Source organism: Passer montanus, unplaced genomic scaffold, assembly GCF_014805655.1.
Source record: "Passer montanus isolate IOZ18808 unplaced genomic scaffold, ASM1480565v1 scaffold23, whole genome shotgun sequence".
Lineage (NCBI taxonomy): Eukaryota > Metazoa > Chordata > Aves > Passeriformes > Passeridae > Passer > Passer montanus.
The window spans coordinates 623218-642624 of NW_024366926.1; the positions used below are offsets into that span (position 1 = coordinate 623218).

At 41.1% G+C, this 19407-nt stretch overlaps 1 protein-coding gene across 1 annotated transcript in view; it reads right to left on the minus strand.

Annotated features, from left to right (window-relative positions):
* LOC120502815 (hedgehog interacting protein) overlaps window positions 1–16523 on the minus strand; it is a 75789-nt gene extending 59266 nt beyond the window's left edge. Inside the window, exons 1-4 of the mRNA XM_039710680.1 lie at window positions 15697–16523; window positions 8797–8992; window positions 1269–1425; window positions 222–423 (exon numbers count right to left, since the gene is read on the minus strand). Of these exons, the coding sequence (XP_039566614.1) occupies window positions 222–423; window positions 1269–1425; window positions 8797–8992; window positions 15697–15963 (822 nt within the window). The 5' untranslated portion in view covers window positions 15964–16523. The remainder of the gene's footprint in view (window positions 1–221; window positions 424–1268; window positions 1426–8796; window positions 8993–15696) is intronic.
* Between the last annotated feature and the right edge of the window lie 2884 nt (window positions 16524–19407).

Sequence of the window (19407 nt, forward strand, 5' to 3'; positions counted from 1 at the left end):
GGAAGAAGTGAAGGGAAAGAAAATAGTTTGATAAGAGTTACAAGATGCTGTTTTCCCTTCCCACTATGAGTTTTCACTTCTTTGCCAGAAAGAACTGTGGTGTCTTTCGTCACTACTCTTTTTTGTTACTTAAATTTAATTAATACCTAAAAAATATTCTTCCCATTTCTCCCATATACATGCTAAAATATAAAAAGGTAGAGGTAAGTATAAAATCCAACCTTTATTCCACTTTGAACAAGCTTGTGTATATCCAAAAAAGGTTCCTTGAGTATGTCTCCTTCGGGAGTGAAAATCTTCACGTATCCTTCTTTCTCAAGGATAAAGAGGCGATGGGATCCATCCCCACAATGTACTGCTCCAACAGGCTGCCTTAGTCCACTCACAACTTCCTGAATACAGAAGCAGTTGTGCTTGTGTTTTCTAAAGAAATTTAAAGAAATAGTGAGACATTTATTCTTTCTCGTAACCATGACACAACAGTGTCCCTAAAAGATAAAATTATTGTTGTGCAATGATATTAAAAACAGGTTTATAATAAAACATTTTAAAATATATTAATGTTTAATTATTCCCTTGCATTAATGTATTAATTATTCCTTGAATGTATGCAAGCACATAATACAGAAAATCAGCTTTAACTTCCCTTGAGGAAAGTGTGGTCTGCATACAAAAAAGAGAACATTAAATAAACTTAGATCCAAAATGTAGAGCAATGGGAGGGGAAAAAGTTGGCGAAAGAAGAGAATAATTTAGAAATACAGAATTTGGACTATAAAATAAACACAGTAAATTTCATCGCTTGGATAAAATTTGGATTCTAATATCCATTTTAAAATAACGACTTAAGGTGGAATAATGTAATTTAATTATTTTCACCAAAAAAACCCCCACAAATGAAATAAATTGAAGATCACAACATAAACATTTTACTAATAAACTTCTCGTAGGTTTTTAATAATGTTAAATTTAGGTACAGATTATTTCCCAGAACTATGAATGATCCATGGGCTGGACAATAACCAAGATCCACAGGGTGGATCAGAGCAGGATTCTAACACCTTTTCAGCAAGGCAAATATCAAATGGTACTGAACTGCTGAAGCTGGTGTAACTTTCTCTTTTGACGTACACTAGCAGCAGCAAAAGAAAGTCACATCTGGAAAACACAGCTGCTCAGCATGAGCACACACGGAGTTGTTTCACTGTGAAACCACAGGCTTTGCTAGGGTTTTTTTTTCAGATTAAACAGCATTTATCTTTATGAACCTGCTGATCTCTTCCTCTTTGTCGTATTCTTCCATGTGGTCCAGGGAGTTAGAAGCTGGCCCTCGCACTTGTTTTCTTGGAAAATCTGGAAAGCACACACCACCATCTTTTCTTGCATAGTAATAGCAAAACTCATCAGCTGTAGTTTGTAGAAAACCTTAAAAATGCAAAAGAGCATACAAATATTTAGTGTGTTGTCATGTCTGCAGTTTTGTGTCATCAAACTCATCTTTAAATAGATTATAGTGGAAAAGACATTTTAAACAAAGGGCTATCTGCAAAAAGAGAGTCTGCTCTGAGTAAACACAAATGTATAAACACAAACTGAGCATTGCCTTTTACAGTTTATTCATCTGTATTTGTATTAAACCTCATTTTCAGTGTGCTTAAGTTTCATTCAAAATGACACAATCGTTCACTCACTAAAAAATTAAGAGACAAAGTTCAGAGTTGAGGCTGTGACGCACTTCTCCCTAATTTTAACCCTATCAATCAAGTGTAGTATCTGCTGTAAAATAGCTTGAGCAGCTTCTGTTTAACTTTTTAAAAATAACTGATTAGTTCTAGTCAAAATCTCAGTGAAGACTCTGATAAAAGACATGCAGTAAAAGTTTTGTGGAATGGTGCCAGCAAAGGACATTGGTTGGAGAGGTGAGAAGTGGGAAGTAGTGCTGAAAACTGCACCACGTTGACATCCAGCTGGCCTCTGGTTGACTCCTAGCATTAAAGTAGCTGAGCAGTGTCCCTTGGTGAAGTGTACTTCCTCAGCCCCATCCCCTGGAAAGGGGATATGTCTCATTCTGCAATGGATGAAAGGTGGTCCTTAGGTTTTAGGTGAAAATGGGAAGGACTTTGAAGACCCAGAGAAACACAAAGTTGATAAAATGGGAGCCTTTGAAGAAAAACCCTGCCACTATGGTTATTACTTTCTTGAATTATGTTTAAGGACATTAAAAACTATTTCTGTTTACAAACCTATTTCTAGTAATTTCAATCCAGGTTTTAATCAGGAGTATTAAATCTAAGAGGACAGAGTCTGGCTAGTTATACACGTACTATTTTACCAGAACACTGTCGAGATGATATGTCTTAAGTTACCTTCGTTCCTGTTTGCATTACTGGCAACTGTCTTAGGATGTACTATAGTCCAGGACATAACTCATAGGATACACAGAATTAGCACTTAATTGGAATTAGAGGCCTAATTTATGCATGGCTTTACCACTTGTGAATAATGCAGTAATCCATAGATCTTGGCCATAAAACCTCTGGCTTGCAATGTACAATAAGAGCTGATCAGGGACAGCTGTGTTTCGTTGGAAAATGCCAATTTCTTACAAGCAAAGCTTTTTCAGAAACATTATCAGTTTTGACAAAATGTTACTTAACATGATGTTTCTGGTCCAAGCTCAAACTTCTGGTCTAAATGAAAAAGACAGAACCAGACAGCAAACCTTGTATCACTATACTCCAATGTCTTGTAATTAGGGTGTTTCATTAGGAAGAGGAATATTCAGGTCAATGCCCCTCATCTGTCAGGCAAGAGTTTGACCCTAAGTCTCCCATTTCCCAAGTAAATGTCCTAACAACGACTTTATTAGCTATCCTGGGGTGGTCTCTCTGTGGCTTTCTTCATGGAAAATTTCGAAAGAGTTCAATTTCTTCCTTATGTGGAATAGGAAAATTTTTTGGATCCCAGAATTCTTGTGGAGTGAAAAGCCTTTCCCACCCAACTATACTTCTTTTCATATATATCTTCCTTTAAAAATATTGGAAAAAATGACAGGACAAAGCCTGTCTTTGATTTCTATAAAATAATATCTGGAAACACATGGTAGTGTGTTGTGGTGTAAAAGTTTAATTACCATGATTTGGAGCTTCAGTAAATTTCATCTCTGAAGAGCTGCTTTTAATTTATAGTAGTTACTTGGAGAAAATGGGAGATGTAATTTCAAATGGAACAACTGAAGAGGAATTCTGATATAATCATAGAGTAGTATTCCAAGGCTTGTAAATATAATGCCAAAATCAAAGGTAATCTAAAATCTTACTGTTGAATTATTTGACTTAAGAATACAGGGGTTTGTCTTTAATAATTTATTTCTCTAGGCACAGTGGGTCATTTGAAAAAATGCAATAGCAGATTAGAGGTATATGATTACCAAGAATTTCTAGAATTTTCCAAGTATACAATTTACTAATCACTAAAGATAAACTTCTCTTGGCTTGAGTGTTATCTTTAGTCAGGGAAACCCAGAGCAGGTTGTGATCATGTTGTTCACTCAGAACATGTCCATTTCAAATAACAATCAGATGCAAACTCACTTGAGCAGCACAACGCCTTTTCTTGTATGTAAGACTAATCCCTTTGCCTCATGAAATATTTTATCATGCACTAAAGTGCATGCTGCACTGCAGCTGCCTTTTGCTGTTTAGCAAACCCTTCAGCAGATTCTAGAAAGGATAAGGCTTATGGACCATTTTCATTAGAAATGCTTGTAAAAAAGTGGAGCTAGAATTCAACTATGAAAAATGTTGCATTACTGGAAGGAATGTGACCTCTGTAAATACAGTTTCACCTGTGTGTTAAGGGTGGAATTTTGCTATTTTGTTCTATAAAAAACATAGTAATTTAGGAAAAAAAACCCTCCATGTCTTATATATGCTCCATTTAACATACTAACAGCTTCTCTGAGGACATTTAGAGAAACATTTTCTTCTACACTCCTATCTGCTTGTAGCCATTTATTATCTTCTTTCTCATGCTTAGATTGTAAGGTCTTTAGTGTACAGTTTGCCATTTTGTTCAGAGTTTGTACAGTGTCCAGAAGAATGGTCCCTGACAAGTGCCCCTAAGCACTAGAATTGTTTGGAGAAAAAGAAAAAAAAAGTAATAGGGACTGCAACCCTTGGTCCTGTGTGAATTTCTGTGCTAACTAATTTATTTTAAAAGACTCATACTTATTATTACAAATTTCCTACCAGCTGTGTATGCGTTGACAGAGCGGTGCCTGTGTTAACAAAGAAAATTGAAATCACAAAGGATGATTAAACATCATGTTTAAGTGTCAGATTTTGCACAGGCTTGCATTTCTATGCTAAACTTTCTGTCTTGCAAACAAGAATCCAACGACAGGCTTTTCAGTTAAGGCAGCTACAGTGAAGGCTTTCTGTGTTCGCCTTTATAAAACACTGTGGGAATAAATTGCAAGATTAAAAGCCTTTTCAAAGGAAAACTGCTCCCAGCTGATCCCCACCTCCTCTCTCCACTTGTATTTGCAGCCAGTTGTTCCTCACACTGTATCTCCCTTCCTGTCCTATCTTCACCAAATTCCACTTTGCTGGATTCCCTGATTTCCCATTGTCTTTCCTCTTCTCTTTGACACACAACTCCAGTGCCACGGTAGCACACGTCTCAGTCTTTGCAGCAAGTCAAAGACTTGGCATTGCACACAGGACTGAGTACCATCCACTCCTCTGAGCAAACCTGCAGTGCCTTTGAGGGCATCTGGAAATCAGGCTCACCTGCTTTATTTCTGCTGTGACCTTGAGCACAGAGTGCAGCATTGTGTCAAAGCAGCCTTTACCTTTTGGGGATTTTTTTCTGATTTGCACCTTTGACTGCTAGATGTGAATTTGTTAACAAAAACCCCACATTCTCCTCTCTTCTCAACTGCCAGTAAAAACCAAACCAAAGACATGATTTCAGACAGATTGTTTCAAAATGTACTAAGTCCACTGGTAGCTCACATCATTTCCAGCTGGTTTTCAAGTGACTGATGACCCTCTTCTCCTGCTCAGACACTGCAGGTTCCTGCACACAGGCAGGGCCAGGGTTGATCCCCTTCATGCCCTTGTTACCAGCAGCAAATTTACCACCCACTACTACTTTTCTGCAGGTTGACTATTAATCAGTCCTGTTAGAACTTCTGGAAGTGCTCAGTGAGTTGTAGAATGTCTTAGAATTCCAATATTTTGGAACACCCTGTTTGGTGCTTGAAAAATACTATCAGACATCTGTTCTGGTAATGTCTGGATTCAGATCTGGGCCTGGATCTGAATTCACCCACAATCATCTAGAACCCATTTCTTCAAATGAAAACAGTGGAGGCCAGATAGCTCAAAATCTCTCCCATGTCCTTGGATGGCACCATGGCTGTGGCACAGGTTTGTTCCTTAGAATATGCCACTTCCAATGACATGGATCAAGTTTCTGATTATGTCTAAAGGCAGAATCAGCTGTGATTTTCTTTACTAGCTATATTAGTAATAAATGTTAGCCAGTCTTCCCTTATGGAAAGAGAAAACTTAAAATTCATATTGACTGAAGACACTTCATTAAATCACTTAACTCCAGTGTCTCCATCAATAATCCCTTAAACCAAGGCTTGTAGTAAAGATTAGATGAGAAATAATCAGAACAGTTATCTGGAATGAAGCAGAGAAGCTCTAATCTCAAAGTCTTTGTGAAACATTACACCCTCCTGCTCATCCACACAATCCTAACAGCTTCTGATATAATTCTGCTTGAATAAAGAATAAGGTCCACCTTTTCTCTCAATATTCCTTAAGAAGTCAGTGGAAGTTCTGATAAAGTCATAACTGGTGGGCAAACTGCTGTCTTCAAAAGAGTTAACCAAGGATCTACTAGAGTTTTCATCTTTGCAGGAGACAAAACATAAATGAATTTTTGAAACTAAGTAATGAAAAAAACTGATGCATAATTTCTCAGCCTTCTTGGTTAATATGTGCTGCTAACATTTCAATCCCAGAAAAGATGCTTGCTGTCTTAAAATGTTAATAATATTTCTCATTTGCACAGGGATAAAATTATTTTTGTAGTCAGCAATTTCCTTAAACTCTGTTGTATTGGTGTTCAGAAACAATTAGCACTCCCTAATGGAGGAAGAGTAATTATTCGACACTTTAACAAATGCACAGTGAATCATTGCCAGAGACCTTGGGTTTGGGGGCCTGTTAATTTTCAACTCTTTTGTAAAATCCTCCAGGCTAAGCTGAAAACATAGCTTCCACATTTTCTATTTTTTTCTTTCTTTCGCAATAAATATTATTACGGATGTACAAGTCTCACAAGGAAAACAGAACCCCCAAATAAGTTATTTTAATTACTTATGTTTGAGAATGTACAAGATTATGGAACTGTATTAAAATCCTATAGGCCATCTCCTTAAAAAGAGGGAATCTTAATGAATACATTTGGGAAATGCTAGAATAGATATCCATGACCATGAGTACCAGCCAACTCACCAAATTAATCCTGTTGGTGGATGTAAGCAAGCAACAAGTTTTTGTTAGTACAACCTACTTTCAGGAAAAGTATTTAGAACAATTATTAGCATCTGATTGATGTAGGAAAAATCCTATTTTAACTGATGCTAAAGTATGTAAGTTCTTTTCCTGCAAAGCACAGTGCTCTGCCCAGTGCTAAAGTTATGCTTTCATCTGGTTATCTTTCAAGGCAACCTGGGTGGTCACAAAAAGCACTTGACATCTTGATGCACTTCAGCAGTTTTACATATACACAAACTTTGTAGAAAAATAAATTTGTCATTCGTCACCACATATGTTGATCTGAGGAGCGAGGTTCCTGTGGCTGTAGCTCCTGTGCTGCTCAGCCCTTTCTCATTCTCCCTCCCTCCACCTCCTCCTTCTTTCCTTCTTTTCCCTCTCACTTTTTTCAATTAAATAAATTGTTTCCTCATAAACACAGAATGTCACAAAACAACTCTGAGGGTCTAGTTTTGCAGAATATGAAAATCATTTGTGCTAGCTACAAACTCATGTCAAAAATGTCTTTGTGCTGACTTCTTATATGGGCCAAACATTTAGAATATCTAATCTGTTATCGCTGTTCAGCAGGCAGTCTTGGCAACTATGATCTATTCTGCTTTGCTTTGGGGAATGTGATAAAGAGCAAGAAACAGCTGGTTTAAGAAAGCCTTAGAAACATCTCTTAGTTTATAAAGACAATAATAATATTTTCATATTTGAATGGGTTGAGATACATGTTAAACCACAGTAAAGGGAAAAAGTAAGTCAATTCAAAATGTTTTCTCAAGCCAATAAAAGAACACTGCAAAAAAATTAGCCACAAACTCATGTCAAAAATGTCTTTGTGCTGACTTCTTATATGGGCCAAACATTTAGAATATCTAATCTGTTATCGCTGTTCAGCAGGCAGTCTTGGCAACTATGATCTATTCTGCTTTGCTTTGGGGAATGTGATAAAGAGCAAGAAACAGCTGGTTTAAGAAAGCCTTAGAAACATCTCTTAGTTTATAAAGACAATAATAATATTTTCATATTTGAATGGGTTGAGATACATGTTAAACCACAGTAAAGGGAAAAAGTAAGTCAATTCAAAATGTTTTCTCAAGCCAATAAAAGAACACTGCAAAAAAATCCCTGCACTCTTGGGGTTTCAGAGAAAACAAGTACACACTGTAAACATGCAATTAAAAAACCGTCCTCCAAATCCCATCCACTTAAACTATCCCCTTTACTCAAATATGTTTATATTATATTACAAAGCTGTGTTCATATGTTAAAAGTGACTATTCACAAAATCATTTTTCATCTCATTATCAAGTCCTTTTTTCCAGTCTGTGTTGCTAGTTTAAAGAAAAAAAAAAAAAAGAAGAAATCTTAACCTATTTAATTATTTTCTCCTGTGTGGCATTGTTTATAAGTAGTGTTTGGACAGGGAAAAAAGCATAGTTTAAAAATGACAGTCTTAAACATATAAATAATTTACTATTGGGAATACCAAAGATGTTATTTAACATAATAGTGTCTTAAGACAGTGTTTCTAAAAGAGACATCCTCTGCGGTTATTTTGTTGATATAGTTACAAGTGATAGCACACATTTGGTGACTGCCTCAGAAAACACAGGGCAAACTCTGCTTTTGGCTATGTCCAGCTAACTCCACTGACTACAGTGAGGAAGTGTTAGGTAAGTTAAGAATTTGCTTGTTAACAGCACGCTGGAAGTGATTCAAAGATCACAGAAGTCTATCAAATAGGGCCCTTTGATTTCAATGGGCTTTAAACACTGTGGAAAAAACATCAGTTTCTAGGGTAACAAAACCAGAAAAAACACTTTACTCATCAGCTTTTAGAGGCTACAGCAAACAGCCAGGACCTTTTATTTCTTGCATTTTAAAGCAAGCTATCATTTAGCGTAGCCTTCTGGATGGCCAGCTGCTTGTTTGCATTATTAGAATGAACACAATAATATCTCAGCAAAGGTAAGAGTTTCTGGTGCCTTTGACAACAATCAAACCATGTGTGTTTCATGGTGAGTTCAACAGGAGGGTGGCAAGAAAGCCCTCAAAGTATTTACCTCCTTACACAGGATGTGCTGTGAAGACATTCTGTCCCTGCTTGAGCAAATTCCCCTGGATGTCAGTGGGGATTTTTCCTGTTTAAAAGCTGGATCTATAACTGCTCAGGCAATATCAACATATCAGGACATCCCTTAGCCCCATATTTTGTTATGAGTTTTACCTGGTATGTGACCTCTGCAGGTGTAATAGAATTCTTTACAATAGTCTTTGCACAGGTAGGGAAGCATTAGTTCTTTTTCAGGAGTTTCCCCTTTCTCAGGTGAGTGGAATAGGTTCTGAGCGTGAGGTGAGCAGTGTGCACACTTGATTTCCTCCAGTAGCTTCGCACATTCTGTGTTGTTGGTAACAGAAAGGACCTGCAAGCCACAAACCAGAGACAAGTAAACCTGTGACCTGTGTCCCCATCCTCCACAAAGAAAGATTGCATGGCATAATGCCTCAAATAATGCTAATGGAACCGGTACAGTTACTATGAATGCATCGAGTTTCATGCAAAAGCTTTTACTATGAAATGTGCAATATGCCATTGGTACAGTGAGATTTTGATTGCTCTGATTTCTTATAGAGGGTTCTTACAAAATCTTTTAAAAGATTTCCTGTCTGAGCTTGCTTCTCAGATAAGAATAACCATTTAAGTTATTTTAAGCACCCGTGCCCACCATCACATAGACAAACTCTGAACTAGAGGAATCATTTACATAAGAGGGACTTACACCAGCAGGCCCACCCACTTCTCTGAAACACCTAAAATCCTAACTTTTAAGGTGGCCTACTCAAATGCTTAGGGACTAAAAATTAAAATTCTTGCATCACAACACATCAGGAAAACCATGTATTTGTAAAATAGGTGTATCTGAACAACACAAAGCCTGGCTGCTAAAATGACTGCTGTGGAATTCAGCAGGTGCCATGGATTTTTCATGCTTTAAATGCTGCTCTGCTTTTTGCTCTAAGGCACACTATTTGGAGATGGGAAACCCTGTATGTTTTCAGACATATTTTTCTATTTTAAGTGCAAAAGTAGAATTTGCAATGTCTTGTATGTGTCAATGTGGAAACTGTAACTTTGTCCTGAAAAAAAGCATATATTACAGATGCATAGCACTTAAAGAGGCACGAAACCACAAATGATGATGTGTTTAAGTAAACACAGAAGCCTAAGTAGTGCAATGTCATCAAATAATGAAAAATAATGGCAAACAGCGTAGTTGTCTTTATTAGCTTTTGAATGCTTGTACTTTATTAATCTATTGTTAACTACATGGATTGTTTTTTGGTCATTCATCCCAATGGTGGGCACTGGGAAATGTGTTCTCTCTGTTGAGAGGGTCTGAATCTGACCAGTGCAAAAACAAAGCTCAGGTTCTTTCTACTATTTATATAACACAGTTATAAGCAGAGATTCTAAGACACTTATGTTAAGAAATATTGATGTCATAAATACATGTATGAAATTTGTAAATATTTGCAAATCACACGTTTGAAAATATTGCTAGTTTTTCTATAGTTTGTATCTCTGGACTCGTTTACGGAAGGACTTTCCAATGTCATTCCCTTGCCATGTAACATAGGGAATTATCTAAGTTGCTTTTGATAAATCAGTTATTTAGTGCAGGAACACTCTGAATATGCTTCAGTTTGCTGTCTCATAGGTCAGCTCTCTTCTAGGACACTGTATTTTGATAACACAGGTCTGAACTCAGCTTTTTATTTACAGGGCATAATTACATAGACCTCAAATGCTTGAGAGAAATGCACTTTCAATTGCTTAAAACAGGTATGCATTCAAAATATTGCACAATATACGGCCCATACATTTAAACAACATCCTATTTATAACAACCTTAATTTAGATGGCAATCTCTATCCAGGAAAATTTAGTCTTACCATACATATATTGTCAAAAGACCATCTGAAATGTGCACTAAAGTTTAGTGTTGAAAGTTGGACCACTGATTAGAAGAACACCATTTGGCTTTTACCCTTATTCTGGATGTGCTGCCATTTGCTTCTAAAAGAATTCCTCCAGGTTTGCCAGGATCACTAAATGCATTAAATGTTCTGTTCTTCAGACTATCTCCTGTCAAACTATCCTCAGCTTCATAGCACCTGCAGGCGAGTAATGTGATTAACATCTGCCTCATATGGTTTATTATCTCACTTCAAACCTTTCTTGAGAATATAATTATCCCAGATTTTTGTAAAGGGTTCATTTTTTTTTTTTTAAGTTTTAAGACAGCAATCAATCAGACAGAAATGACCCATGCATGTTGCATGTATAGCAAAAGGTTTGCCTTAATCCTGAATTCTTTTGGGAATTTCTTCCATGGCCACAGGCTCTTCTCTCCTGAAAAAGTTTAGATTCTTTTTGCCCATTTGGGCCATAGCAGTAGAATTCTTAACCTTAGTCTTGCTTCTTGAGTTTCAGATGTTGTTCTAGATATGGTAAATCTTGACAACAAGAAGTAAAAATATAATGATAACTGCTATAAACTATAACCAAAATATATAACAACTAAAACTTTCCACTTGAATACTGCTGAGGATTGCAGCCCAGGTAGTAGAGAAGACAACTGACATGCTTGCAGCAATCCATGCTGAGGATTCTGATGTGATTCTGATTCTGCACTAGCTGAACTTTCCTAAGGGATGCTATGATTCTGATATAGGGAAGTGCCTGTATAATTCAATCAGGTCATTGGCTGCCAAACAGGACAAAGTCTGAGGCCAACAGGGGTTGAGCAAAACCACTATCCATAAATACTACTTTTTAAGATCATCATCATGTCACTTGTTTCTTGAAGTAAGGATGAAATGACCCATTTTGGTGCTTCCATCAAAGGGCTGTGAGTACAGACCCTTCAAAGTACTTGCCTACATGCAGTAGTACCACCTGGTTTGCAGAAGTCTCAGAAGTTTTCATCAGGGAGTTCATCTCAGACTTTCTTGTGGTAACAGTGTGATGGTGTGTTTAGAAGTACAAGTAAACACAAGGTATTACTAGGTAAATATTCAGTGTGTTTATTGAATTAACTCCACAGAGATGCAGATAGAAAACTGTACTTCTACTGGAAGACTCCAGAACACATTGTGAACGGGGGGGGGGAAAATAAATTACAGGATGGCAAAGCTAATTTACTGTTTCTTGTGGAAAACGTAATTGACGTTGCCTGGTGATACAGGCTTGCCAACATTTCAGTCCTCAAAGTTAAGACAAAAGGATCCTAATCCCCCTGAGCAGCTGCTATCCAGGAATTAACCACAGGAATTCACCCCCTCATGTCATTTCTGGAATGAATCTTGGTCATATAATAGCTAATCGGAAGATTAAGGAATGAGAGTCAATCAATTATCTGAAAATCAAGTACGATGTTACTTAACTTTTAGAATGCTCAAGCAAAATAGGGTGGTAACATTTGCTCTGTGTGAGGTCTGATGTGTAACTCTGTACTGGCTTGGAGATAGGACAAGTCTCTATTCTGAATTTCAGTAAATCAATAATGTATTTATCCTGGAGTACACTAAACCAGTTCTAAGCAGATTCTGAAATACTTATTTAAATGAAGCTTTTTCTGTTGGATGTCTACTTTGAAAATGACCTTAAAGTTGACAATGGCTTTGGACTTTTGAAGAAATGTAAACTAATTTCCTGCTTCAATTTTTAAAGTCGTATGTGAAACCATCAAACTGCAGTGGTTTAAACTAACTGCACTCTGGAAAATATGTAAAACTTCCAAACATTTATTGCAACATGCCTAATAATGATTATGCCTGCTGCTGACTAATTTACAACATCTGTAAGATCATCCTTTAATCTCTAGCCACATGAAAGTGGAACGGGTAGACTAAAGGTAAGATAAATCCAGGAATGCACAGGAAAGCACAGCATACTAAATTGGTTTATCAACAGAAGGAAGAGTGCAAAGAAGAAGGAACAGAAGATGACACAAGAGACAGAAATTCTTTACGAGTAATATTGTCATCTGTTTTCTGTAATCCGTCATATCTAGTTAGAGAAAGGCAGTAGAATTTTGATGCTAACAGAAGAAAGAAACCAGTGAAATAAGTCATTGCATTAAGCCATATTTGATATACAAGCATTTATGTCTAAAAATCATGTGCTGACGAGATTGTTCAGCTGTTGAGTTGAACATATGCCTCTTCTGTATTATAGTGCTGGATTATGTCATTAAAGAGTTCAGTTTCAATTTTAGGGTAATATTTAAATAGATCATTGTACTAAGGCAGCTGTTAAAGGGACCCCAAGATGAGTTATTTGTTTAGTTGGATGTGTTCAACAATAGCCTTTGTTCATGAAAGAGCCAGAGCAAACAAATGATTGTAAAAGGGCACACTTGAAAACAATTACTTTTCACCCATTCCTTGACAGCCTTGGCTGTGAAACCATCCAAGGTAGAGAGGACTTCTTTGCCTGTCAGGCTGTAAGCAAACTTTTAGAAAAATTGATATTACAATGTTTGGCTGGGATGTAGCAGCCCTTCATAAACAAGGGGATATTGCCAGAAAAATAAAAGAGTTAAATGTCAACAACAGGACGCAAATATTTTACTTGAGCCAGTGTAGTGTTGTATCTGCTCTTTACGGTAGCTCCATTATTGTTCCCAAAACTGCAGGTGGTATTTTCATTTATAAGCACCGATCAATAATTTGGTCAAATATTCTCATAGACCCATCATCTTAACCAAGAGGCTCTTATTAGAATGTCTACTAAGCATGGCCAATTAATTTTTTTTTTTAAAGAATGGCAATGCTCAGATTTCTTTTAATGGCATGGCCTCTCCATCATGTAGGCAGATGATGGAGTTTAAAAAAGCTGTTTTGGGAACTGTAGTAGAAGACAGTTTAAAATAATGTGCTTTTAGGAAAGTTACATTCAAATGTATACCATAATACTTTGCCAAGTCTTCTACAGAATGACCACCCCATTCTGTCAACTATACATTACATATATGTTGACATACTTTTTAATCATATATCTTTATCGCATATGATAAAGCAGATTTGTGAGTTTCATTAAAATTAATCTTCAGTGAAAAAAGTCTGATTTTACAACTTTGTACAATAACACTCCTTTAAAAATGTAATTTATATTAAAATAAAAATGAAACTGGTTCAGCAGCTCAGGAATAGGTACTGTGGTCACTTCCTCACACTTACATCAAGTTTTTAGTACCGTCAGTAAGCAAAAAAACACATTGAAAAGGAATTAAAAGATCTTTTAAAGTAATAGTAAGAAGAGAATAAACACTTCAACTGCCTGGGGATGGAAAACTAACCAAAATTGAACTTCCAGTTTATTGCATTCAACCAATTACCACAAGGGTCTCCAAGCACTGAATAATCTCAGTAGTATATATGCCACCGAGACATTGCAAACAGGGTGAATTAAGGACATATTTTCCAGTCCTTATTATTTTTTCTTTTTTTCCTTTTTTTTTTTCCCCAGCTAGATAGTTCAGGTTATCTGTGTGTGGTTACAGTTTAATTCAATCATCACACAGGAGCCTAATGACACTGTCTCTAGACAACATGAAGAAATATATCTGCTTTGAATCTCAAACTGCTGCTGCATATGGTATGAATAAAGAGAGATCTGCAGCTGAAAACCTGCAGTAAGACAGTTCTCAATCATCTGGGAATAGAGGGGGTAGGACAAATGCTCCCTCAAAAGGCATGAACATTTGGACAGAGCTGGGGACTGAAGGAGAATGATGTTCTCCAGTTTCACCCATTAGTGAACCAACTAACAAACACAATGGTGTTGTTGTTATTCTTTTGCCATAAGCAACAGGACTCTGTGTGTGGGCAGCAGTTTAGTGGGGAGGAGGATAAGTCGACCCCTTTTTGTCCTATTGATTTTTTCCTATTTGCATGACTTGAGCAAATTAAATGATGCAATATGGCTTTTTGTTACAAAACAAAGTGAGAGATACCACCCAGACACATATGTTGATTCGTAGAAGCTGTTTACATGAGAATGGAGTGAAATCTACCGTGAACTGAGCATAAAAATTCGATTCAGGCTGGGTATTTTTTTTTATTATGCTTGGGCCAGCAAGACTGAAACAAGTTTTCCAAGAGTCTCTCAGACCTTGACAACTAGAGAGTTGTAACTGAGGAATTCTTAATTAAACCTAAAGGAGGATGAAATGTTTAAAAAAAAAGGAAATAAAAGGAAAAGTAATAATAACTTTTTTTTAAAGGCACCTGATTGTTTATTTCATGTGCAGTGATTCTTAATGACATTATTCCACAACTTCCCTCCCCGTACATACCCCCGGATGCAGCACTGGCCAGCACAGCACAGCTTATCCTGCCTGGTTAGGTACCCACGCGTTTGAAAATCTAAGCAACAGGCTGATAAGCAGAATTTAACTTGCTAAAGGATGCAGAGAACTTGACAATTTTAAAAAATCGGTGAGCAGAGGAGGTGCTTCCCTTCACATGACCGCAGCTTGAAATTGGGCAGAGAGGCTGCCAGGTAATGTGCAAAGGCAGAATATCCCACGGCACCTGGTGAGACACCGGCCCTGGGCGAGAGCCGGGAGTCCGGGCTCCACCGGGACCCTTCGGGGGGCTTTCGGAGCTGACACACGGAACCGTGAGTAGCACACGGGCCCCGAGGCGGCCGGAGACCACGGCATGTTGGCACACCGGCACCAAGCCGCCATCCAAACCCCCTCCCGAAGTAGGCATGTGGAGCGAACTGGACACGATTTCTCACGCCAGGAAAGCCCCAACCCGGATGGCACCGCCGGGCGAAAGCACAGCCCAGCCCCTCCGCTGCCGCCGCCGGGCGCCCGCCCGGCTCCTCCGCCCTTCCCCGCACCGCGCCCGGGCAGCGGCGGTACCTGCGGGCGGCCCGGCCCCGCTGCACGGGGACGGGACCGGCGCCGGGAGCGGCCGCCCCCCGCCGCGGCATCGCCCCGCCACCCGCGTGGGAGCGCGGCAGGTTCGCGGCTCGGCGCAAAATAATAAAAGCAGCCCAGAGCACCGCGAACCTCCCCAAAAGCCCGGTGCGGCCCCAGGTGGTGCCTACCTTGGCTTCGGCGTGCGGCAGAGCCTGCGCCTCGGAGCGGGAGCAGCAGGACAGGCGGGGGTAGAGGCCGCGGCACATCGCCTCCCCGCCGCCCGGGGCCTCCGGGGACAGCACCCGCCGGTCCCGCTTCTTCAGCCGCCGCGGCGGGGTCCCGTTGAGGCACCTTCTCCTCCGGGCGCCGCTCTCCCCAAACTTGGCATCCCCCTCGAAGAAGCACAGAACCACGGCCACCAGCAGCAGCTTAAACGGCAGCATCTTGAGCATCATGCCTGAGGGAGCGTGTGAATGCACCCAAACCGGGGGTGGGGGGGTGGGTGGGGGGAGAAGGAAGGAGGGGAATCCCACTGACTTTTCTTTGCACTTCAGATCAGGAAACCACCTCCCTCCCCCAGAAGGGGAAAGTCTGGAGGAGAATAATAACAGCAGCGGTTAAAGAGCCGAACGAGGAACAGCACCTCGGCCACCCCCGCTTCTTCCAAAAAGGTGGACCGAAGAGGCAGGAACGGGGGGGACCGAGCCCCCGAGCCCCGGCGGGAGGATGCTCGAAGCCGGCGAAGTTGTGCGAGCGGCACAGGTTTTAGCAGCTGCCGCTGCCGCGCCGAAGCGCCGAGGCTCGGGGCGGGCCGGGCAGCGGGCGGCGGCAGCAGCAGCCCTTCACTTGTCGTCCCATAGGAAGGGTGTCCCCGCGGCGGGACTGCGGCGGCGGCCGGGCCGGGCGATGCCCCCTCCGCTGCTGCTGCTGCTGCTGCTGCCGGCGGCGGCGGCGGCTGCGGCTCGTCCGGGCTCTCATGTTTCGCTCCCTCTTTTCTTCTTCTTTTTAAGCGGCGCGCGGGGAGGTGCTGCCACCGCGCGCCCTGCACGTCACCCGGCGGCATCCACCGGCCGCGCGTGCCGCCCGTGGGGGCCCGCCGGGAGCGGGAGCGGCGGCGGGCCCCGCCCCGAGGAGATCCCCCCGCCGGGGGGTCCGGCTGCCCCCTTCCCCCCGGGGCAGCGGGAGCCGGGCCTCCCGGAGGGCCGGCGGAGAGAAGGAGGGAGGGAGAGGGGGCGGGCGGCTTCCCGCTCCCCTCTCTCGGCGGGAGCCGATGGGGTAGCGGCGGTGCCCGGCGGAAGGCGAGCGCCGTAGGTGCGTCCTGCGCCCCCGAGGGCCAAGGCGCCCGAGGCAGGGCTCCCTCGGGGTCGGCTCGCCCGCGCCCGCCCGTAGCCCCCGCAGCTCGTCCCCAGCGCCACGGAAGGTTCCAGAGGCGCGGGGCCGGCGTCGACGGCGGGAGCTGCCCTCAGCTCCCGGTGGCGTTTTGCAGCGGGGCTTCGGTGCCGGGGCTGCCTCGAAGGTGCCGCGAGCTGGCGGACCCGCGCTGTGTGGGCGCGATGACCGAGGATGTTGGGGATGGCGGCACGGCGGCCATCTCTAAGGCCGTGAGGGAGTGGCACGTGGAGGGCTGAGCGTGGGCCCGGTGTGCCGAGAGCGGGAGAGATGTGTGTGGGAAGAGCAGGAAAATCCAAGTACCTGGCGCCTGCTGGCAAGAAAGCGCCTGTGAGAGGCCAGGACTCAATCTCGGAGTCAATTTCAATGTCAATTTCAATTGCTTTGCGATCCAGAAAGGGAAGGCCAGCAGGGGTGAAATGGAGAAAAAAGATGGAAGCCCAGGGTAAGCCCTCAGAGGTTGCTGAGGTGCAGCTACAGCCACTGACTTGGAGGCGAAGGGCAGCTGCAGAACCAAAGTCAGAGGTATGTTTACCAGGGACTGGCTGCTCATCCCAGAAATTGAGGAAACATTGGCATGCACCCAAAGAGTTCCCTTAGGAGGGAGAAAGGGAAAGAAGTATTGCATTAGTTCCTCACGAGCACTGGTGTCTCTAAACCGACTAGGCCCTGTTTTTCACCAAACAAAGCGAGTCTCTTGGTATTTACACTTGAGCTCTTAAACAGCCGCACTGAACTAAATAGGAGTTTGGCATGGATAAGTAGCACATCGGATAAATTACTGAGTGGACAGAAAGAGTCTTTCCTCTTCCTTCAAGTGCATTTTTGAAGGCAACTCATGACTACTCCTTGTCTTGCCACTGACTCTCATTTGGCTGAAGGTTTTCCCAGCCCAGGCTTGAGCCACATCCACATGAACAGGGAAGGCCTTGTGGTGCAGCTTGGGCTTTGTCACTGATGTTGGTGAGTGAAATAAGGGTGTACTCCTGAGATACAGTATCCTTGCTTTGTTGTTTTAGAGAAGAGTTCTGCTTTGCAATACACAAATTTGTCCCATAAGCAACCTGACATGGCAGAACTGTGGCAGTGCAGTTCTGTGACATCAGCTGTGCCTTTTGCATTACTCAGGGGTACTGCACAGATTATCTGAAATGAAAGTGATATACACTTTCATGTATATACAGCAGAGTAACAGTATCATCATAAAGGCACTTTTATTCCCAAACAGATCCCTCACAGGGGGTTACACTGGCAGAACTGTAGTGGCCTAAGGACAGAGCAGGAGTTCTGTGTGTCTCTTCCCCTACGTAAGCATAAATATCTGTTCTAGTTCTCCAAGAAGGTGAGTTTAGGGTATATTAATTAGAGAAAGATTACCCAAAATGGGCTTTAGATCAAGCTGCCAAACTAAGAAAGAAGTGACAGTTTGTGAAGAGCTGTTTCTACATAGAAATTTTACTTGGATCTATGATGGAGACATTTCCCAGAGATTCTGTGGAATGTACTGTTGACCTTGTATAATTTGAAGTGTTCAAAACTTCAAGCTCTATAGTGATGGGGTGATGTAAAGATGTATAAGCAACCTTGAAGAAGGTTGAATGTTGTTTAAAAGCTCTGAATAGAAATTGCTGATTCTCGTGGTTTTGTGCAAGAAGACCTGATTTAATCTAATGTTCCTTTCCACTCTTTAAAAGTACAAGTTGGCTTCTTTTCTAGTGAAGTATTTTTCTTGGTTGATACAGAATTTTATTTTAATTTTAATAATGCAGAGTTAAGATCAGTATTAGTAGTATATGCCAGTTCAGAGTGTTAACTTCAGGTGACTTCCAGCCCCTGATAAACAGAGATAAGGGAATACTTATGTAGTAAAAACATACACATAGGAAATATGGAAAATAAACATGTCAGTTTTTTAAGGCCACCTGGATTCTGTCATGTGAGGCTCATTACTAGAAATAATTAAACATGATGATGGCATAAGTGAGCTGAATAAATTCTGTTATTTCTTCAGATATGATGAGAATCTTTGTAGGACATAAGTAAGAATCTTCATAGGATACAAGTAAGAGTCTTTGGATTACAGTGCAATTACATGTGAAAGGTTAGAAAATTTTTAAAAGGGAAGCTATTTCTGCCACACTGTTTGAATGTAGCTGGATTTTCTTCTGGATTTGCCTGGAAGATAAACAGACTGTGCTTAGTTACACCATTACTTTAATTAATAGGTATTATTATATATCTAATGATATGTCCTTGAGTACCTGTTGTCGTGTGGATTGAATGTGTCAAGAGTGTGAGGCTGATTGTGGCATGCACTTGAAATTACTGTCTCTCAAATTATTTTATGTTATACATATTTTGCAAGGGAATTCAGCTGCGCCAAGAAACCTGCTTTCAGGTTTGAAGACCAGCTGGACATCAGGAAGAACTTTTTCAGTGGAAGGATGGTTAAAGCACTGGGACAGACTGTGCAGGGAGGGGTGAAATCACTGTCTGTGGAGTGTTCAAGA